The 17,840-nt window shown below is 35.1% G+C and overlaps 2 protein-coding genes across 2 annotated transcripts in view; both read left to right on the forward strand.

The window, feature by feature from the left end:
- Positions 1-2,692, forward strand: part of LOC107190299 (odorant receptor 4-like) — a 17,998-nt gene extending 15,306 nt beyond the window's left edge. The window contains exons 2-3 of the mRNA XM_015579091.1: positions 1,628-1,903; positions 2,636-2,692. Of these exons, the coding sequence (XP_015434577.1) occupies positions 1,628-1,903; positions 2,636-2,692 (333 nt within the window). The remainder of the gene's footprint in view (positions 1-1,627; positions 1,904-2,635) is intronic.
- A 4,010-nt stretch (positions 2,693-6,702) lies between these two features.
- Positions 6,703-11,100, forward strand: LOC107190300 (odorant receptor 13a-like; the record flags this gene model as incomplete). The annotated part of the gene is given in 5 exon segments (XM_015579092.1): positions 6,703-6,739; positions 7,561-7,664; positions 8,111-8,446; positions 10,893-11,035; positions 11,037-11,100. Coding segments are annotated over 5 exon segments (684 nt in total), but the record flags the coding sequence as incomplete, so codon positions are not given.
- Between the last annotated feature and the right edge of the window lie 6,740 nt (positions 11,101-17,840).

The raw sequence follows: 17,840 nt of genomic DNA on the forward strand, positions 1-17,840 counted from the left end.
ATTTTCATCCGCAACATTACGTATGAGTAACAATTGTCCAATTACACTCGAATTTTGACGCATTTTAATCGGAAGATTTTCTTCAATTCATTCATGACATTTTCATTAAAATATATTGCAAATTGTAAAAGTTTAAATTTTCATTTGTGCGTCATTCCTTATCTCATCTACGTCTGTTTACATTGTATGCCGATGGGTCGGTCGCTGGCCTTGGACGTTCGGCGAGAATCGAAATCTCGCCACGAGCCGTAGGCCGTAGCTATTCCATCGTTCTCCTCACGGGTAGAATTGCTTGCGGGACATGAGGCAACAGCGTAAGAAAAACGATAGTGTCCGGCAACACTGTCTTCGCGTAGGAAATACACAACAAAATTTATTTGTGGGTACTGCCGCTAGATGTCGTATTATCAAGCCGTCCCAAATATCGATGTTGTGTTTCCGCTAGCATCCGATTGTTTACATCAGCGCATCGATCGATTCGGAGTTGGTCCCAAAGGAGTCTCCCTCCTATGCATCCGGCTAGATTATGTAATCGCCCACGGGGTGTTATGGCGTGGCCAAATTTTCTTGGAAAACAGTATCCGTTGAGAACAGGCGTGTCCCCCACTACTTTTAGTCTCGATTTTCGGGACATAAAAATGGACGCGTACAGCTCATCCGTGGATCATACTCATATCAGAAGTCTAGCTAGTGAGTTCGGGTATTAAAATCCTTGTCAAGCATTTCTAAAAGTAAACTAAACTCTGCATAAGCACTTGTAAGACTTCCATTTAATTGAAGATGTCTGTATAGCTAAAAAAATTTTCGAATTACTCGAATATATTCGTTCAGATCTGTAACTTTCGAGCTACTCGTAAATATTCGAATTGCTCGAATTACTCAAATATTTTTTTATTTACTATCAAATACTAATCTCTATGCAATGGAAAAAAATCATCTCAAGAAATGAAAATAAAGCAGAAAAATTAAATTAGAATCTTACATTTTTTTTCCTTACAATTAGATTAGTATTTGATAATAAATAGATAAATATTCGAGTAACTCGACCAATTCGAATATTTATGAGTACCTCGGAAGGTAAAGATCTGTTCGAATATATTCGAGTAATTCGAACATTTTCGAGCTGAAAACTCATCTTCCAGTAAATCGAAGTCTTACGAGCGCTCGAATATTTAAGCCAGTCGAGTTCTTCAAATAGCCCGCATTTTTCTCAAACAGTTGGTCGATTTCAAGTAGTCTGAAAATTCAAACGCTCAACTGAGCTCGACCGTTACTGTTCAATAGCTAAAAATTTTTGCAATTTTCAAAAAGCGTTTCTGATAGACCTTTATGAACTGAATACGAATCTGCAAACCGTTTCTTTGCAGCACGTCCAGTTGTTGAAAAAATCAATTAAAAATTTTTTTTTTCAAAAACTGGATCTGCTGAGAAGAAACGGTTTGCAGATTCGTATTCAGCTCATGAAGATCTATCAGAAACGCTTATTACAGGTTACAAAAACGAGAAAAAGTTCAAATTTATTCAACAGTGTTATTATTTAACTCGAAATTCGAGTACTCGCACATCCCTACCCGCAACGTCGCATATGTACGTTCGATCAGTGACTAATACCGTGTATTATTTGCAGTCAGATGCGCACCTTTCAAGGCGTCTACTTTTCATGTGCTTCCTAACAACTACCATGTGCCAGCTGTTGATGTTCACGTACAGCTGCGACGGGCTGGTTCAAGAAAGCTCCGGTATAGGCACAGCGGCATACATTAGTCCATGGCCATTGTTACCAATGTCGAGACAAGGGCATAAGTTACGGGACGATCTAAGAATGGTCGTTATACGATCCAGAACACCATGTTGCTTGACCGCCAGTGGTTTCTTTCCGATATCATTGGAAACTTATACCACGGTAATAAATATTATAAGTATCTGGATTGCGGATGCTTATGCATTTATAGTGCGCCCTAAATTGATAAATATACAGTAAAGTAGAGGACTCTAATAAAGTTAGATACTAAAATTGTAAAAGTTTTTTGCCATAGTTTCGCGGAAGCGATAAATAATTATGTTCATATATTACATATCGATGTTTATGTATTAAAGTGAAGTGTTATTTCGAACCAAAACTAACGCGATCGAGGTTTTTGTAATGTTTAAAACGAAATTGAAATTAAATTTTTGAACAGAAATTTGAAAAGGAACAGAATAAACTTCACAAACAGCGTAAAAGAACATTTGTGCACCGCTTGAAGAAGCTATTATGTGAATTCGATTCTGAGGTAAACTGTACATTTTTCAATATTGTTTAATTGTAGAAACTCAATAGTAATAATGATATTCCAAAAAGTTGTCACAGTACAAACTTTTATCGAAAACAAATATATTATAAAAGAAACATTATGTGTTTCATTACATTATTATTAAATTACAGTTTTTTAAATTCAAAACTTTTGCATTCACCTAATATTTATTATATCCGTTATTAATGTTCTATTATTATAATATTCACATATTATTGTCATATCCTATATAATATTTTCACCAATTTTAATTAGTATATGTTAATATAAAAAATTGTAAATTTGCATAAAATTCCGCAATTCAATTGTAATCCTTATGAATAGGAAAATGTCTGTTGCAGGTTCTAAGTACAGCGATGTCGTACTTCACGCTGCTGAGACAAAGTACGATTTCATAGTTCCACAATGATAGTTTGTACATATATGTATGTATAGATTAAATCCCGTGTTCTATGTACATTAGATACAAATCAAATATTTGCACTGTTATGTTACGTGAAAAAAAATTCAATTATGGGGAAGAAAGAACGGCCTTCAAAGTAGTTCCGATCTTTAGAAAACATCAGTTTGAGTCCGTTGTAAAAAATGTATCCGTCTTATTTATTTATTCCTTTACTTGCTTCACCCAGTACTCTGTCATCATTATCAGTCACGTGTCTTTCTATTTGTTGCTGCAATTATACTTTCCATTGACTGCAATTTTTTCATTACGCCCAAATATGTATAAGCCACAATGATTTCAATCGCCGATGGAAAAAAAATTCCATAAAGTATGTCATACAGTATATGAAAAAATCTACTTAATTTGACACATTAACTTTTAGATCATATATGTATTAATTTGTTTGATAGTTATACGTACGTAAACTAATTTACACTGTACATGATCATTCAATGTGTTCGACAACAAAGGAGAAAAAAGGTAGGAGGTGACTCTTGCATGAAAATGTAAGACTGAAAGTACAACTAAAAATAAGGTTAACATAAGTGTCATTAAACCTTCCATGTTTTATTTATAAACATTTACAAAGGTCAGGTTAGGAGCGCCTGATGCTCGACAACCAGACTATCACCAATGCATGCAGGGTAACCGAAGTGAAGCTTTTGCAGTGGTAAAAGCGATAAAAAGGAAATCATTTATTTACGTAAATAATCCGTTAATTTGTTCTTTCCTCATTGATTCATTATAAATTTATGCAATTTATCAGTTTTATCACAGATAAAGAAATTTTCATTAAAGATAATAATCCAATTGTAAAGATTCAATTATTTTTCGGGTAATCGATGTGGTAAAGTAGACGACGCGTGCGGTAGTACAGTTCACTAAATTCTTACCTTCGGTGAAACGTCGTAACTTATGACTTGAATATTCATTTGATCTGATTGTGAGCGATTTTAACCATGTCGTTATAATTCTTATTGAACAACAATCATTGGTACTTCGTTTAGATTCTTTGGACTTTAAATGTTGTGTTTTTTGGAGTGACTGAACTACAAAAAATTCCCTATAGTTTTTTCCAAGTGTAAGTATCTAAATGTATAATCTTTGATAAGAGTATACATTTATAATAATTACCCATGATTAATGAATAGATAATTAATGTATAGGAAAAACGAGCAACACTATTGTATATATCACATAATTATTAATAGCATGATAACAAGAAATATGAAGTCTCTTGCCAATTTACTATAACAAAACAACAGAAGCACGATAAACTATTTATCGAGCGTCTAGTGCAATGATGTTCAAGAAACAGCATCAGAATCTTTGCAATTATTAATTATTAAATAAGATAAGAAATCTTGTACTAAGAAGTGAATGATGGTGTCATCGAGTGTGACATAGATGAACTAAGAACACGCAGTGTAGAGAAAATATAAAAGCAATTTTCGGAATGATTTAGAAAAATTGTATTTGATCGCGTTAGAAAAACTGTAAAATTTCATAAAATAAAAGTATAGGTACCTTAGGTGCATGAAAGTTTTGAAACGAATATTTAATAGATATCTCTCGATTCTCTTCACAACAGTGTCGTTACTACTACTCAAGGTTGATCTCTGGTTTCATGATGCATTCAGACACAAACAATCCGAATGAAGTCCACATTAACTCCGAACGAAATGAATGATGGAATTTATAAATCAGAAACCGTAAAAAAATATTTCACCGAGAGTTGAGCCGTTCATAAACATTCACAGTCTAGAAATAACCCACAGGCCAAAGTGGCCAACTGCAATTTCTTTATTTTTTTCAAATTTAACGTCAATTGATTTTACTTGATTCGTGCTCAACTTTCTATATTTAAAGTAAACATTCTTAGTAATTTCTGTGGCATTAATCATTCCGGCAAATGAACTATTGGTGAAACCAATTTTTCTACAAGTTAAAAATTGTCCCGAACTGTCAGTCGTAAAGTTCAACAAACAAGCCATTGACACTTCCTCAATAGCACGCGAGTGAAGGACTGCTTCATCCGTCATTCGATAGCCCATCATCATAGAGTGCGATACAACAACGATTCTCCCTGCACAAATTATAATTCCTCACATCTTTTCCTAACTATAAACTATCTTTTTGAAAAAGCAATATCTGACTAGCACCCACTGTTACATGTAACAGCGGTGTTCCCGTGATATCATGCATAACTCATCGATTCCTCGTATTACTGACTCGTTGAGAAGTAGCAATTGCGATTGGACACATGCTGCCGTGCTACCGTGATGAACAGCGATTGAAGGATGACTATAAGGTGGAGGGACGATGAATAGTGAATGTCGCAAGATCAAAGACCAGATTGAATCGATTTCATTTGATCTACCATTGATGATCGACTCGAAATTTCCGTGCACGAAATTCGAAATCCCGGTTATTCGAAATTCGACATGAGCTGGATAAAGAACAAAGACATTTCCATCGCCATATCGGCCCTCCTTATGAAGTGCGTCGGGATTTGGTGCGCGAATAATCCTTCGGTGCAACGTTTCAGAAATGCCACGTTCATCTACACCGTATGCACGCTCGTTGTCGCTGTCTGGATACAATCGCAGGATTTTTATCACTCGTGGGGGGATTTTGGTGTAAGTGTATCTTGATTATCCTTCTATCGCTAGGTGTAACTTTGAATTTACATACCAGTTTTACCATTATTAACCCTTAACTGGTGTGATTGGGTGTTCGAGGAACCTCATGAATTTTTTTTGAATACTTCATTTCTCTTTCAATAGTTACTTAAAGAGATTCTTGTTCACTTCGATGTTTTCTTACGCGAGAATGAAAACCAGCTAGTAGTGCAATAGGTAATAACATTCGAGTAAGTTTTTTGTTTCATTGCTAATCGATAAGAAGCCTATTCTGATTTACCTTTGGATCATGTCATTAGGGCTGTTGCTATGTTTCCCGATTCTAATTTGCTACTGTTATAAGTAGATCATTGGCTAGCGATTGCTGAGTCTATGAGATTTATCAATTTAATAAAAGAATAAGATAATTTCGTTCTCGTTGCAGACCTGCACATATATTGTATGCAATATTCTGTGCTTGAACATTGCTTTTTTCAAGATATTCTTCCTGTCTATACAGAGAAAGAAATTTCTTGATTTAGTCGTGTACATGGAAAAGCATTTCTGGCACTCAAACTACACTACATACGAGCAGACGATCTATGACAGTTGGAGACGTCTTTGCACGTACTTCATTTGCATCTTTACCTTCTTTACGGAAGCCTCGAATATCAGTTATGTGATCAAACCGATTGCGGGTAAATCATTAAATTATTATTACTAAATTCGATATATTCGATAGATACATATGAGTGGTGAGAAGAGTAGGTAGCAGGTGATTCCTTGTGCAAAAGTAACTCGAGAACCCAGAGTAAAACTCTTTCGTTCTATTTTGCGAAAAAATCGACTATCAAAGTTTATCTAACATGTACACCATCGCTCAAGAATTTGAGATCCCCGACTGCATAAATAATCGAACTGCATGTTTTAATGAAAAATATGTAAATGCTTTGATATACATATGTTTTCTAAAAAATACGGCACTCTAATATATTCTGTTGCCTCAATGAGAACAAACTAAATACTAACCACATCATACGGTTATTAACAAAATACAATGTAACAGAACGTTCATCATAGTAAGCTTGCTTTTCGATATTACAAAGAACGTTAGTATTTTGTTAAATAGTTGAAATTCTGTAAAATATATGGACTGCAGATACATTTTTCTATTTTGCTATTATTTTTCCATTTAAATTACGAGAACATTTTTTTTATATTCTCAATCAAATGAAAGATAATACACTATTTTATTTGCAATGGATAACAATGTAGAACAACAGAAGTATAGGATTCTTTAAAAGTTACGATGATAATTATCCCAAATTTCTGAGCGGTGGTCTACATGGTCGAGCTTAGATTAAGTAGAAAACTAGTAACAGGTCTGACACATGAACCAAAGCTTTTTCAGTTCTACCCTCATGAGCAAACTCAGCTTCCGTTAGGGGAAAAAGTGGCGTAAGAGAAGGACCTCCTACCACTTCGTAACATTTCGGGTACGGAAATAAATATTAAACCGAATATTAATTTGGCATAAATTTCAGTAACTCCTGAGATCAAGTGATAAGAAATCCTTTCCATACGCGTATAGAACAGATTTTCAAAATTAACATTTTCCAGAATTAAGTAGGGTATGAAAATATTTTATTCTGCATTTGTGACTTATTTTGCGTAACGAAACATCTCACTTCCGCTTGTACCACTATTCCGGTGGCATCCTGTATAGATATACATAGTGAAGTGCAAAAAAGTATCGGACCGAAGCATTATTCTGCAAAATCTTTTAAATCTTGTACAAACTTAAGCCTGAAAATTAATATCGAATTTTAGTATCTTCAGTTCGAAGATACTGAATACACTGTATAAGGTCTGCCAGAAATATGTTATGACCCAACATTTTAGTACTCCGTCGTAAGTACTTTAGTGGACAGAAATATAACTTTCTTTTCAGTTACTTGTAACTGATTAACTTGTAAACTACAGATAAAGTAGTGATTATAATACGCGTATCGTGTTCTTTAAACGTTTTCATGTAGGAATAATCCACTTTAATGTACTTTAAAAATAATTTTAAATCACAGTTTAAAACCAATTGTATCGACAAATTTTTTACCACAGTTAGTAATACAATCTTTGATCGGATTATTTATATAAAACAAAAAATCCTTGGCTTATTAAGAAAATAACATACTTACTTCTACAGCAAATATTGGGAAAAATGAATCGGACAGAATACTTCCATTTAACATATGGCTAGACCTTCCATTGTCCATGACGCCATACTTCGAAATTACGTTTTTATTGCAGGTAATTATTAATTTACAGAAATCCACACTAATATAGGACAGAATTTCATGTAACCTTATAATGAAGTTCATTATTAATGTCAGTACTATACTAACCTTAAATTTATTATAATCTGATAAATATAAGGAATTAATCTCTAGTAAGAATGCTCCCCAGTACCTCCAATACATATAAAATTGGTTGAACATATTCTTATATCAGTGACATTAATTCTGTCTTCCTAGGAACATATACTGAAATTTATTATTAAATTAAGTTACATGCATACAGTATTAGGTGTATGCAAGCGGAATGGCCCACTTGAAAATTAAATTCTCCGTTCACAAAATGAAATAAAACCACACTGTCAACTTAAATACGACGACCATTAGATTTACGTACACGTAATATATTCCTTATTTCTCAATACATTCCTCAAAAATCTTTCGATCACTACGTTTGTTCAGGTACTATCCTTGTACCACGTGGGCTTGTGTTATATTTGCTGCGATAATTTCTTGTGCATTATGAACCTCCACGTGGCTGGCCAGTTTCGTATATTGCAGTACAGATTCAGGAGCTTGCACACGTTACAAATTAAGGATAAAGAACACCAAATACAGAACACTGGTTCCTCGTACATCGCCGAAGAGTATTACAACTCATTCAAAACCTGCATCCAACAGCATCAAGCACTCACTACGTTCTGCGCTGGACTGGAAAGTGTGTTCAGCCAAATTGTGCTCGCGCAGGTGTTGACTTTCAGCTTGTTGATTTGCCTCGTTGGATACCAGTTAGTATTGGTTAGTATAATCCTAGATTACATATGTAAATTGCAAACTAATAGATGAATTTCTCTGAAGCTAACTCGATCAACATAGTTGTCATTCAACTAAACTTCAGTATTTTCTGTACAAGATAGGCCAAAACTAATGGTACAACCGGACATGAGATTATTCTATGTGCAAAAATAGGTGAAAAATATAGAATGAAGCTTTTTCGTGTGAGAAATTTATGTCCGAGATAATCGAATTCGAAAATGTGCTAGATACTTCGGCTAATGCGTCTGTTCATTACATTCCTTTTCTACTTATTGCCACCGCAAATAGGTACGAGTTAGATAAATTTTCAATAATTATTATCTTGGAAACGGAACATTATATAAAAAAATTTTATTCTACATTTTTGTCTTACTATTGCATATAGAATAGCTTCCATTCGGTTGTACGACTTATGTTGGACCACTCTATACAGGGTGGCCCACATAACTCTTAACAGCTCAATATCTCGAAAACTATGCCATCGATTTTAAAGTTCTTGGTCTTAAATTGCATGAATCTGAAGAGGATTTCTAACTACATGAACGTGAAATGGCCCCCTTCCCCTTTCAGGGGGGCGGGGGTACCTTTATAATTTTAAATGGCACCCCCTATAAAAGGTTACATATTTAGATTCTAGGCAAAAACAAGTAATATAACACGTATATAGTATAACACGTATTCTTTGTTTCATATTCTCTTTTGTCGTCGGCGGTTCAAACATAACTTTGTCCTTTACATATCCCCATATGTGACGCTTGCGCTTCAGTGACTCCCGAAATGTTAACAAATGTTAGAACAACTTTGATGTTTCGATTAAATAAATGTTTACAAGCCCGTGGTGGACATTTTGAACATTTAATTTAAAGAACATTTTATTTCTTCACGAATAAGCGAAGGATTTAAGCGCGTATAATTCAATAACGCAATTTCCGAGCGCTTCAAGTAAGTACCTACATGTCGAAACTTCAAACTGTTATATCTCATCATAGAAATATCTCACAAAGAAATGTTTCCGACAAAATTTATTTGTTTTTTCCTGTAGAATCTAAATACGTAACGTTTTATAGGGGGTATCATTTAAAATTATAAAGGTACCCCCCCCTTAAAAGGGAAAGGGGAGGTCACTTCACGTTTATGTAGTTAGAAAGGCCCTTCAGATTTATCCAATTTAAGACCAACAACTTTAAAATCGATGGCATAGTTTACGAGATATTGAGCTGTTAAGAGTTATATGGGCCACCCTGTATATTGGATCGTTGCTTGTTGAATTTTGCTCCACGTGCTTCATTTCAGCCATCTTGAAATCGTTACGCGTAATTAAGCTAAGCTTGCAACTCGATGACAAAATGTGTGTCTATCCAAATAGATTTTATTTTGACTAAATTCCTTCAATCATTGAAACTTTTCAGTATAAAGAACGACATTTATTATGCAACAACCTAATCCAGTATTCGTACTTTGGGTTTAAGTATAGCTTGGTTGAGCTTCACCTTCACACCATTTGTAATGTTTCAGTTCTGCGTTTTTTATTTTTCTTCCTCTACTGTTTTTTAGGTTGTATATGTTTCTTGTTCAGTGGTACAATGAAGACATTATTATTATTCTCTTTGCTCCAATTGCGTCTGACAAGATGATGTACTTTATAAGGTGCAGAATTCCATTATACTCAGTTACCTCCTTACAAATTATTTCCCAATGATTTCCAAGGAAGAAGTTCGCTAACCAGAAAATTCGGACGTTTTTTTTTAAGTTTACAGGTAACTTTTTTCTTCTCACTACTTTATAGTTCGTCAGGGTGTAAACACCCTTTAAATGCTCATGTGTATTTATTAATTTTCCTACATATCTTGAAAAGTATGATAGATATAAAAACATTGGTAAAATAAATATTTAATTGTCTTTTATATTCTATAAGATTGTATAGCAGAATTATTAAAAATATATGATTCAATATATATATATATATTTACAACAATTTCATTGTCTAGATTTACAGAACATAAAAATCCACTAAATTTTCATTCTACCAATTTTTTTTTCTATACAAAAACATACAAATCTACTACAATTTTCAAGATATACAAAGAAATAAGAAAACACACATTAAACTTTAAGGGGTATTTCCCCTCGCCCGAACCAACAAGTAGCAAAAATCAAAATTGTTTGATACTTCTATTGAGGTTACCTGGAAGCTGTAAGTATTTAAAAAAATCGAAATTTTCGGGTCACCGAAAATCCTTTGTTAGTGAGATTTTATTTACATTACACCGTGTTCGATAAGCGTCTTTCTCCATTCTTATTCAAAACTAATGACTTGTTACTTTCCGACGCTTCTTTCATGTTTTCGACACAATGGACCACACAGACTAATTCGTCTTCTACGAGCCACGTTATATTCGTGAACCTCTTGTCGTCGACTATGTGCCAGCTGTTCATGTTCACGTACAGTTGCGATTGCTTGATACGTGAAAGCACGGACGTATGTACAGAGGCGTACGTAGCACCGTGGAGTGAATTACCGATCGACAGATACGGGAAAATGCTGCGAAAGGATCTGCAATTTGTAATGATGAATGAAGTCTTGTTGCCTGACGGCCAGTAAATTCTTTCCGGTGTCGCTGCAAACTTTTACCAGTGTAATTATCGAATTTTTTACCTAAATTCATATTTTCACAGGAATTCTAATTAACTTTCGTCTTTACATTTGCTTTGCATGTGTTCCATTAATAAGTTTCAGTAGATAATTCATAACGGTATACAGTGAATCCTCGATGAGTGTTCGAGGGCTTCTCGGCACTGAGACGGAGAGATCCCCAGGTGTAACGCTGGTTTTTTAATCAGGTTTAATACATTCATAGAGTTTGGAATTCTGAATCCAACGATATTTGTTTCAGTCGCATATGGCCATTAGTTTATGAAATATTTAATGTTCAGTGCCAAGGAGCCTTCGAACTCTCATTGAGTATTTACTGTAATTCACTTTGGAATTCTCATTTCGTATTGAACTGATATTTCGCCATGATTTTGTTTTAATATTTGAATTCGAATGTACACTACCGTTAAAAAGTTTGGGATCAGTCATATTTTTTAGTTGATTTGTTGAGAGCATGTTGTGCATTGTGTTAAGAGTTAAGAATTAAGTATTTGTGTTAAGTATTAGTACTTCTACTTCTTGTACTAATTGTCTTTCTCTCTTGTTCTTGCCTTTAATTTTATTGTTAAATATGATTAAGTTTAATTCTCTTGCAATAAGTTCTTTATGTAATATGAATGTATATTGGGCGAATATACGCCCGTATCAATAAATTATTATTGTTATTATTATTATCATTTTAAAGTAGGACATAACGACTAAGAAAATTGATCCAGGATCTTTAGACCCTTTTTTTTTTGCTTTTTACCGCGGAGACGTCCTTTAACCTTCCTTCCCTCTTTGGAGGAACAAGGTTAAATGGCGTCTAGCACAGAATACCGGGAGTCAAATCGGTGACCGGTCGTCTCTCCCGAAGTCTTGTTTTCACAGTGCCGGGAGAGACGCTGTGGGTTAGGATGGAGTAATTTAAATAACAACAAAAAAATATACCATTCCATAGCTTGTCAAGAAAAAATAGTCTGTGCCAAGTTTCAACTCTGTATCTCGATCAGGAGGGTAGTAATAGGGAAAATTCGGATTATCGGTTTTTCCTCTATTTTCCCCCTTTAATGACGCGCAAAAATTGTAAAAAATCTGATAGATAGTATTTATCGGGGCGCCTGTTGGAGATTTCTTGTGATTTTTCAGTTGAGTATCCCAGTTGTGAAAAATGAAAAAAGATAACAAATATTTTTTTCTTATTGAAGTTTTAACGGCACTAAATTTATCCTTTCACTGTAGCAACATATTATCATAAGTAGTATCCTCAATTTTTGTGAGATTTTTTGGTAGAGTGCGTCATAGTTCAAAAAATCAGAAACCATTTTTTCCGTGAAAAAGTAACTTATACTTTGAATTTTTGTATTTCCTTTATTAAATAAGTATATTGTATGATTTCACGCGTTTCTAAATTCAGCAAACTAATATATAAACTAAAAAAATTAAATTAACACATTGCCTGACACTACACTATGTCCCTTATATGTCAAAACATTTAATCACATACCTACAATCACCGATGGCGCAGCGGCTAAGTGACCGACTGCGAAGTAGAGCTGTGACTTTATAAAATACCCGGGTAACCGGGTACCCGTGAGATACCCGGATAGACAAAAATTAACCAGGTTCCCGTGAGATATCCGGGTACCCGGGTATCCATAAGATATCTGAATTAGTGTTATATAAAGCTCGAGTCTTTGAAGCTACAAAGCTTAGCCTTAAAGACTGAGTCTTTAAGGCTACAATCATATGAAGCTCGAGGCTCAAGGGTCGAGCTCCAAGGCTCGAGTCGTCGAGGCTCGAGGCTCGAGGTTCAAGGCTTTGAGTAGTCGAGGCTCGAGCCTCGAAGCTCGAGGCTTTTATGTTTTACACGTTCACTGCTGAGCGTGTTTCTGCTGGTTTTGTCTTCAGCGCCAAAGAGTGATTGCCCATTAGAATCATATAATAATATATTACACAATATGATTATATGTATTGTACAAACTTATCATGCGTAGTACATTAATCTTGCTGCCGGTCATCTATTACTCCCACGGCGTAAGAGTATATTTCCAGTCGATCAGATAATACTATATTTTGAACATTACAGACAAATTTTTAGCAATGTTTCATTTCGTCTACTATTCAATGGTTATTTTGTTTCATTTTTCATTTCCCTTTCTTGGTATCAATCTCTCATGTGTTTGCAGTCATCGCTGTATTTTTTAAAAACTGTATAAAGTATAATATTATAGATTTAGTGTAAATTCCATTATTTAACACTTAAGGGTTCTAGAGGGTTGAACCTTAAAGCTTCAGACTTAATGTGGAATAACACAGTGACGATTGGCAAAAATTAAGTTTTTTATATATATACTTTCAAAGTATAATTTTTCGAAAATATTCTACCAGAATATTAAGTCGAATATCACGTGAATAACGAAAAAAATGTCCCAACTTTGATCAATGAACCGTGAACAAATTGAGAAATTATTTTGTTCGACGCGTAACATCCTATGACTCGTATATCTTGCTCAAGTATACATAGGTATTTTGTAATAAAAGAAAATTTAACGTATTGTCCAAAATATATATTTGATCACTCTATTAATAATAGTTTAATGAGGTTTGGGTGTTGCAGAACTAATTTATAAAAACCACGCTTTTCTGGACGTTTTTGGATTATTCCCCCTTGAATCTTTAAAAGCTTGAGATTCGTGTAATATTAGAGTTAAAAACTGAAAACTTTTAGGTTAAGTTTGAAGGCTTCGAAAACTCAAGGTCTGTACATTACTTCACTACATACAATTTATACGACTCGAGCCTTCAAGCTTAAAGGCTCGAGCGTTAAAGACTCGAGGTTTCACGACTCAAGCTTCGAACCTTGAGGGTTCGAGCCTTTAGGGTTTGAACCGCGACTCGAGCTGTTAAAGCTCAAGACTCGAGGCTCATTTTAACAACACTAATCTGAATATATGAGATAGTTGAGAATTTCGATTCGGGAATAGATCACAGCCGCGTACACTGCGGTACTTACGATTAGCACTCACGTTACATTGTAAAAAGATGACTTACTCATTAATATATGATTACTGATTACAAAAGAATATTGCAATATTATTTTCCAAATATTTATTAGCGTTTTTATTACAATATTTATACGCATAAATATTTGTAAGGTATCTACATCATATGTTGTTTCTGTTCCTTTAAGACATTTTCCTTTTATTTTTTTCTATTTTTCATTTTTCAATTGCTTGTCGTCTGCCTTTTCTTCTTGCACATTTTTCTTTTAACAGATGCCGTGCTCAAATATGCAGTATTGTACGTGGCTGTTAGTGCCGCGCAAGATGCGTATATGTATATCGCCATATCTTTTACAATAATTTATTAAGCAGTGTGATAATTGATAAAAATCTTCCTTGTAGGTATATTGTTACGTATGAAGAATTTTCTATCATACCTCTCGCTTTAATATTCTGAGCTCCCACCCGGCAAAGGAAAACGCCCTTACGGTTTCGTTATCTCTTGAGTAAGCGAGGGAGTAAAACCCGTTCCCACGGCGTGGTAACCAACAAATTAGGAAGCGTGACGCAACTTCAACCGTCAAAAATTTCCTTATATGGACATTTCATAGCATCCCCACCAATTTCTAGGCCTATATAAACCCGTTGATTTTAACCCTCGGGGGATCAGAACTGTATCGTCGCCTTTAGTGTCACTTCGCGTCACGTTCTTGTGAGTTGGTCATTACGTTAGTGAGATCGGGCTAAAGTTCCCTTTCGAATCCAGTTAACCTTGTAGTAAACCGGAAACACTTTATTTGTATTCCGGTTAGAATTATGTATTACTTTGGCATTATTCCGTAAAAACCACTCGCAACCTCCCCTTCGCCAGTGCGTTAACACCGAGCACCTGTTTATTTTGGTAATAGTTATTGTTTCATTATTACTTACTACTACGCGACAACACTACACAACATATTTGTAACTAAAGACGGATTAATTGTACTGTTATTTTATAAATCTGTGTAGTTCATTTTGAATCCATAACACGATCCAGAAATCTGTAGTATTATCGATATACTAGTTTCCTCTAGTTTAGAATAATATCAGGTCGACCGTTCCCACACTAATACAACTTTACCGCTCGAGTTGTATTAATTACAAACTCAAAGGTTACGAGGCACTAACTAACATTTTCTAACGGGTCTCTGATTTCGCATCAGGTTCGTCCGTGCATTACATTTTTCCAAGAGTATTTCCAACCCAGTGGCTCTCCGATTTCGCATCGGATTCCTTCACGAAACTTAGCCAATCCTGCGGCTCCCTGATTTCGCATCAGGTTCGTCCGCATCCTAACAGCTCCTTGATTTCGCATCAGGTTCGTCTGAACAGATTTTCCACCCTCCTCGCAGCTCCTCAGTTACGCGCTGAATTCGTCTGCAAAATCACATCCTAGTGACCCCGATTTCGCATCGGGTTCGTTCACGAATTTCACCATCCTGGGGCTCCTTGATTTCAAACATTCTAGCAGCTCTCTGGCTTCGCGTCAGATTCATCCGCGCACCTTACTAATAAACTGATACCATATTCTTTGGAAAACCTAAACTCGTCGGCGTCTCGTGTTGCTACGGCCCGGGCTCGTAACAATATTAAGAAAAAATTAATGTTCCTCAAAATTGCCTCGATACTTTTTATCGGCAAATGTTGAACAACATGGTTACTACCCAATATTACTTTGTAATTAAATATCTCCGATAATAATGATTGGACAAAAAACTGTAAATATAAAAAATGAGTGTCATGACGAGCTTAACAACACTATATTTTTTAAAATACAGGTTACCAACATTTAATTTCCCAATCTTTTTTAGCGTTTTACAATATTTGTTCGGATTTTCGAGAGCTAGCCCTCTTATTGCATTTGATTTTTCAATTATGGTTTATTAGAGTCTCTAGTGAATATATTTGAAACTCGGAATTACTATAACTGCTAGTATTTGAAGTTTGGTACATGGAATCTAGTGCAGTCGATATAGAATTATTATTTTCGACAGTTTCGGTTAAATATTATCCTTTTCAGTACGGACGGCGTCTATAGACACCGTGCAAAAACCGCGCGCTGACTCTACCATACCGAAAAAGTTAAAATGGTTTCTGTCATACTACTACATATAAACAAATGCAGGGGTCAAAAGAAACGCTATGCACATTTTAGGCAGTCTGAACGAGCGTGTGACACGATTCGCTATTGTAAATCGCATTAAGTAAATGGCTTCCCGTAAAAGTTGGGTTTGGAAGTATAGTATTCCATCGGAAGATAAAAAATTTGTTACGTGCAGTATATGTGATAGAACGATATCTTACAACGGATCAACGTCAATTATTACAAAGCATTTGCGGGGCAAGCATCGGGATACATTTTCCAACACATCTAGTGAAGTTTCGGACATTGATACTGACGAACTATCAACATCAGGGCTATCACGTGCAAATAGTGACGGCTCTTCTCCCAAAAATCTGCAAAAAATGAATTCATCGTCTACCTCAAAACGACAGGAACAAATATCACAAGCACTTGCTCACATGATTTCTGTAAACATGGTGCCTATTTCATTTTGTAATAGTGAAGGGTTTAAAGAGTTTATGGCTGTACTGGAGCCTTTTTTTTTTTTTAGAGAGGTGGGGAAAATGCTCTTACGCATACCTGCGGTGTTGTACAGGTTATGTGGGACTCGACCATAGTGATGGAATACTCACTAAAAACCCCACCTCTGTCAGCCTCATCCGGACTTTCACCCCCTCGGTACAACGGAACGCAGCCGTAGGGAAATACTTTGTTGACGAGGGGGGAGGCTTTGTTATTCTTGGCGCGAAGACTTTTTATATTTCCTATCTTCTTGTTACTATGGCTGTACTGGAGCCTGGATATTGTTGTCCGTGTCCTCAAACTATTATAAAACGATTGCAACTTTTATACCACGAAAAACGAAATAAAATTGAAAAAGAGCTTTCTATGGCATCTGATATATATATATATATCACCAATGATGGATGGTCCTCGAGATCACAGGATTCATATATTTCTGCAACTGCACATTTCATAAATGAAAAATGGGTCCTTAAAAATTATACTGTGTTATAACACAGTTGATGGAAGATCGTCATTCGGGAAAAAATTTAGCCATATTATTTAATATGATTAATGAAGAGTGGAATATTAGTGGTAAAGTAAACGCTATCGTCCATGATAATGCGTACAATATAACTATGGCTGCAGATCTATCGAATGCCGTAAGATACAACTATGCGTGAGAGATGCCTTGAGTTCAGTTGACAGATTCAAAGAAGTAATCCAAAAGGGTAGTAAAATTGTACAACATTTTAACCATTCCAATTTAGCTACATCCGCTTTGACCGAAAAACAAAAACAGGTAAGTTTAAGTGAACAAAAATTAATCCAAAACTCTCCTATAAGGTGGAGTTCTACTTACTATATGTGTGAACGACTTGAAAGCAATAGAAATGCAATTGTTTCCGTTTTAGCGGATAGGACTATTACTAGATTACATATTGCGTTAAAACTGGAAATGTTGTAACATGACTGATTAACCACGAGTGACATCATTACAGTGTTAAAATCATTACAAATTGCGACTACTGTATCATGCTTCGAAAGAAATGTAACCATCTCGTTAGTGTTACCTATTGTTCATAGGCTTATTAATAACCATTTAAAAATTAATAACTTTGATACAGCCGA

The sequence above is a fragment of the Dufourea novaeangliae genome, unplaced genomic scaffold (genome assembly GCF_001272555.1).
Source record: "Dufourea novaeangliae isolate 0120121106 unplaced genomic scaffold, ASM127255v1 scaffold191, whole genome shotgun sequence".
Taxonomy (NCBI): domain Eukaryota; kingdom Metazoa; phylum Arthropoda; class Insecta; order Hymenoptera; family Halictidae; genus Dufourea; species Dufourea novaeangliae.